General features: G+C 37.8%; 1 protein-coding gene across 7 annotated transcripts in view; it reads right to left on the bottom strand.

The window, feature by feature from the left end:
- Positions 1-19,642, bottom strand: part of CCDC91 (coiled-coil domain containing 91) — a gene marked incomplete at its 3' end in the record, with an annotated part of 398,367 nt that overhangs the window by 104,838 nt on the left and 273,887 nt on the right. For 6 of the 7 annotated variants that reach the window (XM_082666097.1, XM_082666099.1, XM_082666098.1 and 3 more), the window contains exons 11-12: positions 14,915-15,091; positions 9,736-9,771 (exon numbers count right to left, since the gene is read on the bottom strand). In XM_082666097.1, coding sequence (XP_082522223.1) covers positions 9,736-9,771; positions 14,915-15,091 — 213 coding nt within the window. The remainder of the gene's footprint in view (positions 1-9,735; positions 9,772-14,914; positions 15,092-19,642) is intronic. The other variant, XM_082666102.1, reaches the window with a different exon arrangement.

The raw sequence follows: 19,642 nt of genomic DNA, 5'->3' as shown, positions 1-19,642 counted from the left end.
GCAAAGCACAGTGAAGTGCAGCACAATAAAATGAGGTATGTCTGTAAACAGAATTATGCAGCATGCAATTTTTTTTTGAGTCTGGCTTCTTTCCTAACTTCTGTATCTAAAAGTCCCCTACCACCTACCCTCAAACAAACACATAACCCTGATTTTTTCTTCAAAGTCCGTATCATTATAACAAATTACCTTATTTATCGTAGGGCATTTTCAACTTGAACATAAGCTCTATGAGTGCCAAGGGACCTGGTCTATCTTGTTCAATGCTATATGCCACAACTTCCCAAAGTGCCAATACATGGCAGAAGGTCAATAAATATTACTGAATGAATAAAGAAATAAAAATAGCTCCCTCATGTTTTCCTACTGAAATTATCTATACTTTAATTATCAATAAGATGTATTTGTATTTATTCCAGGATGAGCACACTGGGAGAGAGAATAGGGTAGTGGCAAGTTGTAAGGCCTCTGGAGTACAGCTGCCTGATTTTGAATCTGGCCTGTTGCCTCTTCTAAGGAGTTACTATGGCCTTGAGCAAGTTACATAATCTTCCTGAGGTTTAATTTCTGCATCTGTAAAAATGGGGATGATAGTTTTTATCTCATAAGGTGGTTGTGAGGATTAAATGAGATCAAACATGTAAAATAATTTAAAAAGTATCTCATACTTAGAACTAATGATAGCCAATATTGTTATAATTACTGCCATCTCTACCACCACTAGCACTACCACCACCAACACCACTATCTTGCTATTTTGTGCAAAGCTGAAGAAAAAGTTCCATTAAAATAGTTTAGCTAACATCCTAAAATAAACAACACGTGGACAGAAGACAGATGAAGGGCATCAAAATCTTACAATGATACTCACATGAATCACACTGTCTATGGTGACATCTTACATGCTAGATATTGGTTGAGCAAAATTGAACATGCTGATGATAAACTCACTGGTGATGAGTTTATTATGAGAAAGGCAAGGCAATATGGACACCAATCTAAATTCTATTCTATTCTATTGGATAGTATAGTTCACTTTATTGCAAACCACTTATTTTGAAATATAGTGAAAACCAATGTTACTCCAACTGGAGTCCAGACCACTGAGAGTCTGGAGCATTCTCTTAAGATAGAATAAAAATTTCTACATTCTTTTGTGTTTGTGTTCAGTGAACCCCTAAAATGTCAGCATTAAAATGTCAATGCAATGTTTCCCAAACTTGGGGGTTGATGTGAATTTTCATCCTTGTCCCTCTAGAAAAAATTGTACATAGACCTAATCCAAGAATGTATGTATTGTGGTTTATTCTGTAACTGGCATACTCTTTTAGGACAGTTAACCTACCTACCTAACTTCTCACCTACCTATATATCTATTATAATATTAATTTTTTCTGATAACCCATATGGAGGTTATATCAGTAGAAACTTATCAACACTAAGAATGAGGATCATTTTCGACAAGTGTGAGGAAGAAGAAATTAGTGGTTTCCTAAAGATGGAGGATTCATAAAATTTTGTGCTCTAGGATCAGTTTTTTTTTTCTTTTGAATACTATTAGCAAAAGCCTTTAGTAAAAGAATGAAATAAGAACAAGCTTGACTAAACTTTAATACTGATATGCCTAGATGCCTTGACCATATTTTAGGCATATCAGTCACAAGTAGGAAGGCTAGGGTATGTATCGGGGGAGGAGAAGAGTAGCAGACTTTATTAATGATGAAAGACTTCAGGTCTGATGGGCATGAAATTGTGGAGAGTTCATAATGGCAAATCTCTTATCCAAAAAGAATTTGGTATGTGAAAGGCATACCAAGTTCCAGCTCTCATGGGTCGAAGAATGAGAACAAAACCATGGTTTTTAAAGGGTTTCAAAGACCATGGCCACACATGGCAATTTCATTTAGACATGCTCAAGCATGTCATTAAATTAGCACTGTCTTTTCAAAGTTGAAGCCCAAACCATGTACACTTTTCACGAAGAAATATTGCCATTCAATTTTTAAACTAGTAAATAATTCAATGCACTATACTTCCATCTCATTTTTTATTTCTTTCTCTTTTGTGTTATGATAAATATGGGATTCCAAATTCTGCCTTATGATATGATAACAATGGGTCTCCTAATACTGGTGTACATATAATTAACACCAAGACCGCTGCTTTAGAAAACTAAAGAAGCTGATCCAAATAAAAGAAAATAGACCAAAATATTTTAAAAGCATCAAAGATCTTATTAGATACTAAAAACTAGTGTTTCAAGATCTGGGAGAAGGACTTCCCTGGTGGCACAGTGGTTAAGAATCCGCCTGCCAGGGCAGGGGATACGGGTATAAGCCCTGGTCCTGGAGGATCCCACATTCCACGGAGCAACTAAGCCCGTGCACCACAACTACTGCACCTGTGCAACTACTGAGCCCGCATGCCACAACTACTGAAACCCGTGTGCCTAGAGCCTGTGCTCCACGCCAAGAGAAGCCACCTCAATGAGAAGCTCGTGCACTGCAACGAAGACCCAATGCAGACAAAAATAAACAAATAAATAAATTTATTTAAAAAAAAAAAAAAGATCTGGGAGAAGACAGAGACATTAGCCCAAAGTTAATTTGTCTTGAGGGCATTTGCTGATTCTAAGATTGAGCCAAAATAAACAAACTGACACATTTGAGTAAAATAAATAAAAATTCCAGAAAACTAAAAAATATGAGCTAAAACTAAGAATGCAATGTACTATACGTATATACAGATATATGCAATATATGTATAGTTTACATTTTGTACATGTAGTACATTTTCATTGTACTTCCTAAATCCCTTTTTTTCCATTCACTTTTCTCTCTGTTACGCATATGGATAATTTCTACTGTATCTGCTAATTCATTAATTCTCACTCTATTTTGCTTTTAAGAATCTACCCACTGCTATATCTTTACTATATATCTATATCAAACTGGTCTCTCAGGAGGAATAAAAAGGAGACAATGGGAAGGTAACTGATCCAATACATGTTGAGGAATTTTAATATTTGTCACTACTTCCTAAAGTCCTTGCCAAAGTTTGGTAAGAATATTTACTGTGAGAGTAAGTAATAAAGGAACAACCATATAACACATGCTGAGGATTTCTGTGTTGATGACTCTATGTTATAGAGGATACACAGGAAAATTACCGTGATACCTGATGATCTCACCAAGAGACTGTAGTACTGTCAATTACTTAATTACATTTGGTTGATCAGACATTCACTAGTATGATACTTTGGCTCCTGAACACATTCTAGGAGCTATATATTATTCTAGGACCTCCAAAGTGCATAAATATGATTGAGACACTAACGAAGCTCTCAGTTCAGTGGGACAGTCAGTCAAACAAGTAAGTACTTGAATCAGACATACGCTGTAAGAGAAATATAAACTACAAGATAGGAGGTTAGGGCCTTTCCCTCCAACAAAATGATGAGTACTCTATAACTGCAGGTAACAGTAAGAAAGGAAGTATACACCCATGTACATGAAACCTTGCTTTTACAGCAAAAGGGTGCACTTTGAAAAATTAACAGAGCAGCTTTTCAAAAGATTCTACTGTTATTTTCTGAAGAGAACACATACCTAATATAAATGTATGTGATGAGGGCTTGTAAATTTTGAGAAAGGTTTCCTTTAGTTCTCTGAACTATTTATAATAGCAGATTAAAGTCCTTGTTTATTAAGTCCCACATTATTGTAGTTTCTATTGACTTATTTTTCCTGTTTCTAAGCACACCTTCCTGTTTCTTTGCATATCTCATAATTTTGTGTTGATAAAAACTGGATATTTGAAATAATGTAATGCAGGAACTCTAGAAATTAGATCTCATCCATTCCCCAGGAATAATTGTGCTGCTTGTCTGTTTAGGAACTTTCATTTAGTACTAATTCTGCAGTCTGTATTCCTTGTCTTACTGTAGCCACTGAAGTCTCTGCTGGGTTAGCTCAGGGGTCAGCTGATGATTAGACAGAGATTTCCTTAAATACCATGAACTGGTAAGTGTTTTAGTATTTGCCAAGGACCTCTATGTGTTGGAGCATACCTTCAACACTGACAGTTTACAACTCTGCCTTAGCCTTCAATTTCTGCTTGCACAGAATCAAAGTTAGCCAGAGGTGAGAGATTAGGACCTTCTCAGTTCTTTCCTGGGCATGTGCACAATCCTGTACATGTATGTGACCTTCAAGAATTCAGGAACATTTTTAAAAGAAAGAGCTTTGCAAAGTTATCTATGGCAATCACATTTCACAGACTTCTCTCCTAAGTTTTTTGGCCAGTCTCTTGTTTGCCCCAACTGTTATTTTTGTCCCAGGCAGCTGAGAGGTTAAACAATTGCCACTTATTGTTTTTGACAAACATCCTGGGTATAGGGCTTTTTCCACTGAGCAAACTCTGAGTCAGGTCAAATATCAATAAGCCCTGTGAACGGAGACCTTATAGGGAACTGTCAGGCCAAGCAGTAACAATTCTCTGGAGACACAGTTTTTCTGGAGCTCTAAACCTATTATGCCCCCTTCAGTGGCTTTTACATGGCTGATTTTCACAGCTACCATGATTGTGAGGCTATACTAGCTTTTAAAATTACCATACTTCTGGGGAGTAGGGAATGGGAATAAGGCAAGTTAAAACTCTACAAAGCCTGCTGTTCTTACTGAGATTTAACTATTTTTCTTGAATAAATACTCCTTGGGTTGTTGACCTTTGGTTAACAGCCAGAGATCTGAGAAAATTGATTTTGACGATTTTTGCTAGCATTCTCATTGCCCTTCTGAAGAAGCTAATTTGCACAGGTCCTTAGTCTTGCCATTCCAGAAGTCCTGCTTCAACTCTCCCTTTCAAAGAGTATCAATATTTTCCCAGTTTCTTTTTTTTTTTTTTTTTTTTGCGGTATGCGGGCCTCTCACTGTTGTGGCCTTTCCCATTGCGGAGCACAGGCTCCGGACGCAGAGGCTCAGCAGCCATGGCTCACGGGCCCAGCCGCTCTGCGGCATGTGGGATCTTCCCGGACCGGGGCACGAACCCATGTCCCCTGCATCGGCAGGCGGACTCTCAACCACTGCGCCACCAGGGAAGGCTTCCCAGTTTCTTTTTAATATATTAAACTTCTAGATTTAAATATTTAATCTATCTAAAATTCATTTTAGTATACAAAGTCCAGGAGGAAATGGGCAGCCAGTTGCAATTACAGCTGTCTCCTGATTAACCCAAGCTTGAACTGCATGGGTCCAGTTAAACGTGTATTTTATTTTTTCCAATAAACACATACAGTACTACATGAGTCATGGCTGGCTGAATCCACAGATGCAGAACTGCAGTATGGAGGGCCGATTTTAGGACTTGAGAGTTGGTATATTTTGGTATTAACAGTGGGCCCTGGCAGCAGTCTTCCACAGATACCAAGGGATGACTGTATTTTTAATCTTTTCTCGGTTAATTAGTAAAATACTTTTGAGAATCTAATAAAAGCTATAGAGTATCTCTGCAAAAAAAATCTGCACATATACACAAATTTTGCATAATTTCAGTAAATTCACAGACTGTCTAGGGCCCCCTTCCATGGAACCCAGATTAAAAACCCTGATGTGCTACAGTAACTTATCTAATTTGTAACTTCATTTTTACAAATTTGTAAATTACAGGAAACTTTGTGTCTCTTTCTGTATTCTATCCTATTCCATTGGTCTGTGTGTCTATATCCATAACAGTGCCACACAGTTTTAATTACACCAAGCATCTTTCTGCCTCAAAGCCTTTGCACTTGCTATTCACCATGTGTGAAACACTTTTACCCCAGCTAGTCTCGAAGTAAACTCCTCCCTTCAAGGCAGGCCTCAGCTCAAATGAGACCTCCTTAGAGTCCTTACCTGACTACCCTATTTTTATATTGGTTCCCTCACTCTCTAGCTCTTACACAGCTTCATTTTTCTTCATGACATTGATCATTACTTCACATTTTATTATACCTTTAATAGTTTCCTGTCAGTTTTCTCCACAAGAAGGTAGGGAATTTTTTTTTTTTTTTTTTTTTAACTACTGTATCCCCAGAAATAAGTACAGTCCCTGGAATATTATAGGCAGTCTTTCCAATTATTAATGTAAAACACCAAACACTAAGTTTGAACATGGCAACTTATTTGCTTACCCTGCTGGTCTAAGTAAATAAAAGACATAAAAGATATATTAGCTCCGTCTGGCTCCCAAGAAAAGTCATTTGTCAATTTTCTAGAATAGGACTATGAAGTAAGTTTAAGGGGCTAAGAGTTGTTTCGTTGTAGTGCTTACTGTAACCATGTGAGAATAAAAGCAGTGAGCTGTTTAAGGAAGACTTGAAATACATTTGATAGGACAACCTCACTGTTGAAAATCTGAGTTACCTGGCAACATTGCTCTTTCTGCTATAGATCTTCTCTCTTCAACTGTCAGCTACAAGGCAGTTAAATACACACACACACACACACACACACACACACGTTTTTTTCCTCCCTCTCTCTCTCTAGCAAAATATGCAACCATTTGTAAGAAAATAAACATATGTATTATTCATGACATGAATGGATTATCTTCACAGTACTCTGAGCCTATAGAGAATGAATTTTAAAGTCTATCATTTACTATAGTGTTTCTTATGGACAAGAAGGCGCCTAACAAACTCACAGAGAAGGGTACTCTTAAAGATATACGTTTTTTTCTTTGGGTGATGAACATGGGTGGATTTATTCATGCTCTCTTTCCCAAATTCATGGTGACTAATAGCCCACATCTATGTGAGGTTAAAGGAGTGGTCTGTGGTCACAAAGAAGCTTTAAGTAAACTCTCGCAAATCAGGACTTAAGCAATGATCTTGACATTACTGGCATGGAATTCCAACCAACTGAACTGACAGACGATTAAACATATATGTAAGATATATTTGTTGACACTAACATACGTTACAGAAAGAATTGGAAAATAATCACTACTCTAGTGGAAAAAAGCAAAGAAAAAAAAGATAAACTCTATTACCACATTACTGTTATGCTGTTATAGACGTTACTTACAGATGTTTCATTTTCATAATAAACGGATAACTGTGTGTTCTTTAGAGTAAACCTAAGTGACATTTAAAAAAAATATATAACACTGATCCTGGATATTAGAAGCACTGCTTCCTAGGGCTTCATTAAGACTAGTTAATGAGTGGAAAGAAAATCTTCTGGGTTTTTTGTTCTTAAAAGTTAAAAAAAAATAAACTTAGTCATTTCAGTCACATTTACCATGTATGGTTGAATGAACAATGGAAATACATGTGATGCTCTGATTATGTAAAACAAAGACTCCTATGAATGTTACTTTTTGCTTTTTACACTTGTTGGAGGAAAAATTTATTTAGGTATCTCATCCCTATATAAAGAAAAGACTAAACACAAATTAGTACTATGCAAATTCAATTATGGAAAATTAAACTAATACAATTTTTAATTGTTCAGTATAGTAATCAAAAGTTACTTTGTATGTAGGCCATATTTCTTGATATGTATATATCTTATGAGACTACAGGGGTTATTTGTGAGTTTCTATTATTACTACCAACTACAGGTATATAGAAATATAAATTAGACATAAATGAATCAAACTCTTTTCCACACATATATATTATTTACTTTGATTGTATGTGTATGTGTGTTTGTGAAAAAGAAAAACAAGCATATTAAACAGGAGACAATGTAGTTCCAATGACTAAACATAAATTTGGATTCTACTTCTTTGAATATAGAGTAAAAAGGTAAAATTAGCAGCATTAAAAAGTGAAGGAGGAGCTTCAAATGGCAGAAGAGTAAGACATGGGAGATCAGCTTCCTCCCCACAAATACATCAGAAATACATGTACATGTTGAACAACTACAGAACACCTACTGAACGCTGGCAGAAGACCTCAGACCTCCCAAAAGGCAAGAAACTCCCCACGTACCTGGGTAGGGCAAAAGAAAAAAGAAAAAACAGAGACCAAAGAATAGGGACGGGACCTGCACCAGTGGGAGGGAACCGTGAAGGAGGAAAGGTTTCCACACACTAGGAAGCCCCTTCGCGGGCAGAGACTGCGCGTGGCGGAGGTGGGAAGCTTCGGAGCCATGGAGGAGAGCGCAGCAACAGGGGTGCGGAGGGCAAAGTGGAGAGATTCCCGCACAGAGGATCGGTGCCGACCGGCACTCACCAGCCCAAGAGGCTTGTCTGCTCACCCGCCAGGCAGGCGGGGGCTGGGAACTGAGGCTCGAGCTTTGGTCATATCCCAGGGATAGGACTGGCGGCGTGAACACAGCCTGAAGGGGTTAGTGCGCCACAGCTAGCCGGGACGGAGCCCGGGAAAAAGTCTGGAACTGCCTTAGAGACAAGAGACTTTTTCTTCCCTCTTTGTTTCCTGGTGAGCGAGGAGAGGGCATTCAGAGCGCCACTTAAAGGAGCTCCTGAGATGGGCGTGAGCCGCGGCCAGAAGCGCAGACCTCAGAGACGGGCATGAGAGGCTGCCACCACCAAGAAGCCTGTGTGCGAGCACAGGTCACTATCCATACCTTCCCTCTCGGGAGCCTGTGCAGCCCGCCACTGCCAGGGCCCCGTGATCTAGGGACACCTTCCCCAGGAGAACACGCAGAACCTCAGGCTGGTGCAATGTCATGCTGGCCTCTGCCACCGCAGGCTCGCGCCGCACTCCGTGCCCCTCCCTCCCAACGGCCTGAGTGAGTCAGAGCTCCCGTATCAGCTGCTCCCTTAAGCCCGTCCTGTCTGAGGGAGGAACAGATGCTCTCAGGCAACCTACATGCAGAGGCGGGTGCAAATCCAAAGCTGAACCCCAGGAGCTGTACGAACAAAGAAGAGAAAGGGAAATCTCTGCCAGCAGTATGCTTCTGTGTGTGATTTTGTCTGTATAGCTTTGCTTTTACCATTTGTCCTAGGGTTCTTTCTGTCCGTATTTTTTTTTTTCTTTTTTTTTGTATGGTTTTTAGCACTTGTTATCATTGGTGGAGTTGTTTTTTGGTTTGGTTGCTCTCTTCTTTCTTTCTTTCGTTTTTTAAATTTTTTTTTATTACTTTAGAAAAAATTTTTTAATACTGATTTTTAACTTGAATAACTTTATTTTATTTTGTTTTATCTTCTTCTTTCTTTCTGTTTTCCCTTCCTTTTATTCTGAGCTGTGTGGATGAAAGGCTCTTGGTGCTCCACCCAGGCATCAGGCCTGTGCCTCTGAGGTGGGAGAGCCAAGTTCAGGACATTGGTCCACCAGAGAACTCCCAGCTCCACGTAATATCAAATGGTGAAAATCTCCCAGAGATCTCCATCTCAACGCCAAGACCCAGCTCCACTCAACGAACAGCAAGCTACAGTGCTGGACACCTTACACCAAACAATTAGCAAGACAGAAACACAACCCCACCATTAGCAGAAAAGCAGCCAAAAATCATAATAAGGTCACAGACAACCCAAAACACACCACCAGACATGGACCTGCCCATTAGAAAGACAATATCTAGCTTCATCCACAAGAACACAGGCACTAGCCCCTCCACCAGGAAGCCTACACAACCCACTGAACCAACCCTAACCACTGAGGACAGACACCAAAAAAAATGGGAACTACAAACCTGCAGCCTGTGAGAAGGAGACCTCAAACACAGTAAGTTAAGCAAAATGAGAAGACAAACACACAGCAGATGAAGAAGCATGATAAAAACTCACCAGATCTAACAAATGGAGAGGAAATAAGCAGCCTATCTGAAAAAGAATTCAGAATAATGATAGTAAACATGATCCAAAATCCTGGAAATAGAATGGGGAAAATACAAGAAACATTTAACAAGGACCTAGAAGAACTAAAGAGGAAACAAGCAATGATGAACACCACAATAAATGAAATTAAAAATACTCTAGAGGGGATCAATAGCAGAATAACTGAGGCAGAAGAACGGATAAGTGACCTGGAAGATAAAAGAGTGGAAATAACTACTGCAGAGCAGAATACAGAAAAAAGAATGAAAAGAACTTAGGTCAGTCTCAGAGACCTCTGGGACAACATTAAACACATCACATTCGAATTATAGGCGTCCCAGAAGAAGAAGAGAAAAAGAAAGGGACTGAGAAAATATTTGAAGAGATTATAGTTGAAAACTACCCTAATATGGGAAAGGAAATAGTTAATCAAGTCCAGGAAGCACAGAGAGTCCCATACAAGATAAATCCAAGGGGAAACACACCAACACATATATTAATCAAACTATCAAAAATTAAATACAAAGAAAAAATATTAAAAGCAGCAAGGGAAAATGAACAAATAACACACAAAGGAATCCCCATAAGGTTAACAGCTGATCTTTCAGGAGAAACTCTGCAAGCCAGAAGGGAGTGGCAGGACATATTTAAAGTGATGAAAGAGAAAAACCTACAACCAAGATTACTCTACCCAGCAAGGTTCTCGTTCAGATTTGACGGAAAAATTAAAAGCTTTACAGACAAGCAAAAGCTAAGAGAATTCAGCACCACCAAACCAGCATTACAACAAATGCTAAAGGAACTTCTATATGCAGGAAACACAAGAGAAAGAAAAGACCTACAATAACAAACCCAAAACAATTAAGAAAATGGGAATAGGAACATACATATCAATAATTACCTTAAATGTAAATGAATTAAATGCTACAACCAAAAGACATAGACTGGCTGAATGGATACAAAAACAAAACCCGTATAGATGCTGTCTATAAGAGACCCACTTCAGACCTAGGGGCACGTACAGACTGAAAGTGAGGGGATGGAAAAAGATATTCCATACAAATGCAAATCAAAAGAAAACTGGAGTAGCAATTCTCGTATCAGACAAAATAGACATTAAAACAAAGACTATTACAAAAGACAAAGAAGGACACTATGCAATGATCAAGGGATCAATCCAAAAAGATATAACAATTGTACATATTTATGCACCCAACATAGGAGCACCTCAATACATAAGGCAAAAACTGACAACCATAAAAGGGGAGATCGACAGTAACACAATCATAGTAGGGGACTTTAACACCCCATTTCCACCACTGAACAGATCATCCAAAATGAAAATAAATAAGGAAACACAAGCTTTAAATGATACAGTAAACAAGATGGATTTAATTGATATTTATAGGACATTCCATCCAAAAAGAACAGAATACACTTTCTTCTCAAGTGTTCATGTAACATTCTCCAGCACAGATCATATCTTGGGTCACAAATCAAGCCTTCGTAAATTTAAGAAAACTGAAATCGTATCAATGAAATCGTATCAAGTATCTTTTCTGACCACAAAGCTATGAGACTAGATATCAATTACAAGAAAAAAATCTGTAAAAAATACAAATACATGGAGGCTAAACAATATACTACTAAATAACCAGGAGATCACTGAAGAAATCAAAGAGGAAATTAAAAAATACCTAGAAACAAAAAACAATGAAAACACAATGACCCAAAACCTATGGGATGCAGCGAAAGCAGTTCTAAAGGGAAGTTTATAGCAATACAATCCTACCTAAAGAAACAAGAAACATCTCAAATAAACAACCTATCCTTACACCTAAAGCAATTAGAAAGAACAAAAAAACCCCTAATTTAGCAGAAGGAAAGAAATCATAAAGATCAGATGAGAAATAAATGCAAAAGAAATGAAGGAAACGACAGCAAAGATCAATAAAATTAAAAGCAGGTTTTTTGAGCAGATAAACAAAATTGGTAAACCATTAGCCAGATTCATTAAGAAAAAAGGGAGAATACTCAAATCAATAGAATTAGAAATGAAAAAGGAGAAGTAACAACTGACACTGCAGAAATACAAAGGATCATGAGAGATTACTACAAGCAACTCTATGCCAATGAAAAGGACAACCTGGAAGAAATGGAAAATTCTTTGAAATGCACAACCGTCCAAGAATGAACCAGGAAAAAATAGAAAATATGAACAGACCAATCACAGGCACTGAAATTGAATCTGTGATTAAAAATCTTCCAACAAACAAAAGCCCAGGACCAGATGGCTTCACAAGTGAATTCTATCCAACATTTAGAGAAGAGCTAACACCTATCCTTCTCAAACTCTTCCAAAATATAGCAGAGGGAGGAACACTCCCAAACTCATTCTATGAGGCCACCATCACCCTGATACCAAAACCAGACAAAGATGTCACAAAGAAAGAAAACTACAGGCCAATATCACTGATGAACATAGATGCAAAAATCCTCAACAAAATACTAGCAAACAGAATCCAACAGCACATTAAAAGGATCATACACCATGATCAAGTGGGGTTTATCCCAGGAATGCAAGGATTCTTCAATATATGCAAATCAATCAGTGTGATACACTATATTAACAAATTGAGGGAGACAAACCACATGATCATCAATCGATGCAGAGAAAGCTTTCGACAAAATTCAACACCCATTTATGACAAAAACCCTGCACAAAGCAGGCATAGAGGGAACTTTCCTCAACAAAATAAAGGCCATATATGACAAACCCACAGCCAACATCATCCTCAATGGTGAAAAACTGATACCATTTCCACTAAGATCAGGAACAAGACTAGGTTGCCCACTCTCACCACTCTCATTCAACATAGTTTGGGAAGTTTTAGCCATAGCAATCAGAGAAGAAATGGAAATAAATGGAATCCAAATCAGAAAAAAAGAAGTAAAGCTGTCACTGTTTGCAGATGACATGATACTATACATAGAGAATCCTAAAGATGCTACCAGAAAACTACTAGAGCTCAGCAATGAATTTGGTAAAGTAGCAGGACACAAAATTAATGCATAGAAATCTCTTGCATTCCTATACACTAATGATGAAAAATCTGAAAATAAAATGAAGAAAACACTCCCATTTACCTTTGCAACAAAAAGAATAAAATATCTAGGAATAAACCTACCTAAGGAGACAAAAGACCTGTATGCAGAAAATTATAAGACACTGATGAAAGAAATTAAAGATGATACAAATAGATGGAGAGATATAGCATGTTCTTGGATTGGAAGAATCAACATTGTGAAAATGAGTCTACTACCCAAAACAATCTACAGATTGAATGCAATCCCTATCAAACTACCACTGGCATTTTTCACTGGAACAAAAAATTTCACAATTTGTATGGAAACACAAAACACCCCGAGTAGCCAAAGCAATCTTGAGAAAGAAAAATGGAGCTGGAGGAATCAGTCTCCCTGACTTCAGACTATAGTACAAAGCTACAGTACTCAAGACAGTATGGTACTGGCACAAAAACAGATATACAGATCAATGGAACAGGATAGAAAGCCCAGAGATAAACCCATGCACTATGGTTACCTTATCTTTGATAAAGGAGGCAGGAATATACAGTAGAGAATAAACAGCCTCTTCAATAAGTGGTGGTGGGAAAACTGGACAGTTATGTGTAAAAGAATGATATTTGGACCTCCCTAACATCATACATTAAAAAAAAACCTCCAAATGGATTAAAGACCTAAATGTAAGGCCAGACACTATCAAACTTTTAGAGGAAAACATAGGCAGAACACTCTATGACATAAATCACAGCAAGATCCTTTTTGACCCACTTCTAAGAGAAATGGAAATAAAAACAAAAATAAACAAATGGGACCTAATGAAACTTAAAAGCTTTGGCACAGTAAAGGAAACCATAAACAAGAGAAAAGACAATGCTCAGAGCAGAAGAAAATATTTGCAAATGAAACAACTGACAAAGCATTAATCTCCAAAATTTATAAGCAGCTCATGCAGCTCAATAACAAAAAAAACAAACAACCCAATCCAAAAATGGGCAGAAGAGCTAAATAGACATTTCTCCAAAGAAGATATACAGATTGCCAACAAACACATGGAAGAATGCTCAACATCATTAATCATTAGAGAAATGCAAATCAAAACTACAATGAGATATCATCTCACACCGGTCAGAATGGCCATCATCAAAAAATCTACAAACAATAAATGCTGGAGAGGATGTGTAAAAAAGGGAACCCTCTTGCACTGTTGGTGGGAATGTAAATTGATATAGCCACTATGGAGAACGGTATGGAGGCTGCTTAAAAAACTAAAAATAGAACTACCTTACGACCCAGCAATCCCACTACTGGGCATATACCCTGAGAAAACCATAATTCAAAAAGAGTCATGTACCAAAGTGTTAATTGCAGCTCTATTTACAATCGCCAGGACATGGTCAGCCATAAAAAGAAACGAAATTGAATTATTTGTAGTGAGGTGGATGGACCTAGAGTCTGTCATACAGAATGAAGTAAGTCAGGAAGAGAAAAACAAATACTGTATGCTAATACATATATATGGAATCAAAAAAAATGGGGCCAGACAGCAATAAAGACGCAGACCTACTAGAGAATGGAGTTGAGGACGTGGGTAGGGGTAAGGGTAAGCTGGGACAAAGTGAGAGAGTGGCATGGACATATATACACTACCAAATGTGAAATACATAGCTAGTAGGAAGCAGCCGCATAGCACAGGGAGATCAGCTCAGTGCTTTGTGACCACCTAGAGGGGTGGGATAGGGAGGGTGGGAAGGAGGGAGACGCAAGAGGGAAGAGATATGGGGGGCATATGTATATGTATAGCTGATTCACTTTGTTGTAAAGCAGAAACTAACACAGCATTGTAAAGCAATTATACTCCAATAAAGATGTTAAAAAAAGAGAAACTAAAAAAAAAAAATGTGAAAAGTAGAGATATATTAAAAATTATTCAGTTTAAGTATTATACTCAAAAGTAAAATAATTATGCCAGTAAGATTAAGTATGATAAAATAATAGTAAAGCTACTTTATTTTGCAAAAAATAAGAAAAATGACAACATTTATAAAGAACTAGTTTTACTAACCTGACTAATTTTTCTTTGCTCTTGTATAGCTGTTTGAATTGCCTGAGATACTTTCTCTTGATCTTTTGCATGCTCAGTCTTCCATAACTCCCTTTCTTCTGCATGGGCTTTTTCCAAATTTTTTCTTTCTTCTTCTACAGCTTTTAAAACTGCATCCTTCATCACTTCTTTCTCAAGCTTCAAAACAAATAATGACGAAAACAAAAATATTTGAATGAGTGACCACAATAGTTCCTTGAATAAGACAGACTTGAGTTAACCTAAAAAACTCAAAATTTTGATCCTATAGGGTTTATTTCTGACATTGTTTTTTTTTTACTCATATGTAATAACTGCTGTAAAATAAAATTAATTATTTGTTTTTATACAAATAACCAACTTATTTCCATGGCATTTCTAAACTTCAAAGAAACCAAGTCTTGGCCTAAAGTAGCAGTGTTCAAACTATTTTGTCTTAGGATCTCTTTATTCTCTTAAAAATTATAGAGGACTTCTAAGAGCTTTTGTTTACATTGGTTATACATATTAAGATTTACCGTATTAGATATTCAAACCAAGAGAAAATACTTATTTATTAATTCATTTATAATTAATAACAGTTAAGTGCATTATATATTTATACTGTATTTTATGAAAAATAACTGCATTTTTCCAAAATTAAAAAGTGAGAAGAATGTTTATAAACCTCTTTACTATCTGACTTAATAGAAGAGAGCCTAGATTCTTACACCTGCCTTCTGTTTTAAATCTGTAATGATATTTTTAGTTGAAGTATATAAGAAAAACCCAGCCTCACAAATATATGTAGAAGAAAAGCGAGAATTATTTAGTAGCCAGTTGAGATTACTGTAGATATTCTTTCTGATTCCACACCAAAACTTAACAAGGGGTAGTTCTTAAAGGCAAGTTGCAATAAGAAAAATAAAATCATGTCAATGAACTTTTTGTACTCTGTTACATTACAATCTTTTCTTGCATTTTGAATGAATCCTTTACATATTTTTTAAACATTTTTTATTTGGCAAACATTGATTCAATGACTTATGCATCTCCTCCAGATGTTGACACATTTCACTATAACCAAAAAAGCCACATTTTTGTTAATAACACCATCAATCTCATCAGAAGAGTCTTTATTAAAAAGTAGAAATAAATTTTCTAAAATTCTAATTTTTTTTTAAAGCTCGAATTTTATCATTGGCAACAAGAACTGTCAGTTTTTGTCCTTAAGGTGCGGGGCTCACTCTGCTTATTCTGGACAAAATGTCTGCCAAATACTAAAGTCTGTATAACCCTACTAATTCAGTAAAATGGCGTTCCATGGAAAAAGAGCCTATTTCAGTTGCAACTCAAACAGCTGCACAAGAATTTTCCTCAAGAAACCATCGTACATAGTAAAGTCCATCGACCTCCCACTCCTGAGAGACTTACCACTTTTTTTCTTGCTTCCAGTTCACAACTAAATTTGACAAAAGTCATTAAAGCTGACAGTCACCATTTTTTGAACTCCTATTTTATTGCACAATTCTCCTCCTAAATTACTCTCTTACTATGTTCACCAATGCCTTCCATGTTGTTTAAACCAAACGATATTTTTTGTTTTAATCCTTACTTTCATGACCTCAAAGCAACATTCTATATAGTTGATTATTTCTGATTTTGTGAAGCCCTCTCTTTTCTTGGTTTTCATGAGAGCCTGCTGCTTATATTTCTCCTATGCATTTTGCTGAGTCTTTTCAATTCTTTGTAACTTCGTCCTTCCTCTGGATTTTAAATTTTGGAGTTTTTTCACGGCTAAGAACTTGGACCACTTGTTACTCTACTTGTTACTCCTTTGAGGTAATTATACATGACAATAATTTCCATGGCTACTATTACCATCTCTCTGCTGGAAAACAAAAATCAAAAAAACCCATTATACTAACCCATATTAATATCTTCAGGAGATTCCTATCTACTGAGCTGTAAATGTCATGTAGATTTAGCTGCCTACTTGACTTTATCATCTAGATATACCACAGGCAGCTCAAACTCTGTATCAAGGAAATAGTATTACTTTCTATGTTGCTGCTGAATGAATATTCTGGCAGTTCACAAACTGGCCACCTCATCCACACCAAACATGTTGATTCTATCTCCTAACTACTTCTAGAATTTGCCTATTTCATTCCTTTCCAAGCTACTACTACTATTCTATTTCTTATGCAAACTTCAGATGCACTCTGTTAATTCTTTCCCTGCCTTTGGCCTTTCTTGCTCCAATTTCCCAAAAATTAATGTCAGTTACCATTATGACCCACCTACACTCAGAAATTTCAATGTGTCTCTACTTACCTATGGAATAAAATTCAATCTCACTATTCAGAATGTTAGCCATCCTTCAAGTCTCAGTTCAAAAGAAATTTATTGTCAAAAACTCCTATGGGGGCTTCCCTGGTGGTCCAGTGGCTAGGGCTCTGTGCTCCCAATGCAGGGGGCCCAGGTTCGATTCCTGGTAGAGGAACTAGATCCCACATGCCGCAACTAACTAAGACCCAGCGCAACCAAATAAATAAATAAAAAAACAAAATGAAACAAAAAAAACCCTCCTATGAATGCCATGGAAATACTATCTATATACTCATAATAATTTAATGCATTCCTTCTTACCTTATTAGTACATAAACAATGTTTATTTACCTCATTGTAAATTCTTTAAGAAAGACAAAATCATAGTCATTCTTGAACATCCACCTCAGCACAGCGATCTGTACCTATGAGACTTTCAACGTTTGTTTACTAAATTTAAATCTAAATCCCAAGCTCAACACTCAGTGCCATATTTCCGTTAAAAAATTAATAAACAGAAAGCTCAATTAAATAGTGTCAGGGGACCATAAGGCAGAGCTCTCACCTTATAAGTGCTTCGACAATGGCAGAGTCCAACAGGAAGAAGACAGACTCCTCTACTTCCCTGGCAAGAACTCAGCCAATGAAATGCCCCGGACTCTGTTTACCACAGCCCTCCCAACTTCCTTTTCCCCTTGATAAAGCATTCTCCCTTGTTGTATGGGGACTTGCACATGGCTCACCATGGTTGCAGACCCCAAACTGCAATTCTCTGCTGTTCCTGAATAAACTCATTATTGCTGGAGAAATATCTGGCAGTCTATTTATTTTAGGTCAACACTTTGGTGGCCCATATGGGGACCAGAGAAGACCTCTGAAGGCTCTGGGGCTATTGAACAGATGTGGTACCCACAACTGAGCCACTGTTACTCACTGCTTTCTTGCTGACCTTGGAGTTTGAAGGTACGTCCTTCTCCTAGACCCAAGCTCATGCCCTCTTTGTGTTTGAAGCTCTCCAGGTTTTATTCAGAATCTATTTTAAGGTTTCGTCTTTCTGGCTAAGGCCTTGTTCTGCATGCATTTGGAACTTTGGTCTGATTTTGAGATAACACTGTTTCAACCGAAGCTGGCTGGAAATGCCTTCAGCCCATTCCTTTGGGAATAGGGACTTCTTCACTGAAAAGTGTATTGGTTTTTCAGCCTTCGGCCTCTTCCTTTGGAAGGGGCTATTCTCTGGAAATTGCCTGTAAAAGCCTTTGGCCTGGCTCCTTTAGCACCAAGCTGTCTCCTTAGAACTGGCTGGTATTAGTTTGCAAGCTTTTTGAGCTGTAAGTTATTTAAGCTGTTTGAAAATTGTTCTTTTATTCTAGAGAAAAACCTCTGAGAAATGGGATCCCAGTTAACTAAGTATTTTGAGGGTGCTACCCCTACAGGGACTCCAGCCAAACTGGTATTTAAAAACCATAGTTCCTACCCCTTCATGCTCACTTCTGACTAAAAGGACCGACCTGACCAAAGGCAAGTTAAAATATCAGTGGCCGGGCTTCCCTGGTGGCGCAGTGGTTGAGAGTCCGCCTGCCGATGCAGAGGACGCGGGTTCATGCCCAGTCCGGGAAGATCCCACATGCCGCGGAGTGGCTGGGCCCGTGAGCCATGGCCGCTGAGCCTGCGCTCTGCAACGGGAGAGGCCACAGCAGTGAGAGGCCCGCGTACCGAAAAAAAAAAAAATCAGTGGCCATTATGGGAAACTTTTGGAATCCCCAAACTTAATTTCCTTAAAACTGAATTAGATCACAATAGCTCAAAAATTTCCAGAACTGAGTGGTATGCCTATTTCAATTGGTATCTTAAGGCTTCCCAATATTATCAGAAGTTTAAAACTCTCTCTCTGCAAAATAAGATTTCAAGATTAACTGAGGCAAACCAGCAATTAAAGAAAGATGAAATGGCTCCCAAAGCCTCAGGTTCTTCTTCCTTGGCTTCCTCTGGTACCATCTCGTCTCTCATCCTTGCATCCTCGTGGCCAGACTGTGCCTCTGGCACCATCTTCCTCCCACCCTTCTATGCCGCTGATGCCTCCTCTATACCCCATACTAATTATCCTGTCAAACTTCTCCTTTTCTCTAAAACTCTTCCCACCCCCTTTCCCTCTGAACTCTTCAGAATTTTTCCCTATAAAATTAAGCCTTCTGAGGATCCAGAAGTTCAACTCTTAATTTCCTATATTCTCTGGATTAAAGCTGAACTGCAAGCCATAGTCAAGTATTTTCCCAAAATAAACCAAAGATCCTCACAGATTTGCTGAGGAATTTAATATAGTCATTCAAACTTATCAACCTTGTTTCTCTGACTCATATCAGCTGGTTCATATACTTGTTGGTTAAGGCCAGGCCCAGCATA

The sequence above is a fragment of the Grampus griseus genome (genome assembly GCF_964374135.1).
Source record: "Grampus griseus genome assembly, chromosome: 11".
NCBI classification, from domain to species: domain Eukaryota; kingdom Metazoa; phylum Chordata; class Mammalia; order Artiodactyla; family Delphinidae; genus Grampus; species Grampus griseus.
Note: the sequence above shows the minus strand (reverse complement) of the source record. Positions and strands in the feature narration are given on the sequence as shown.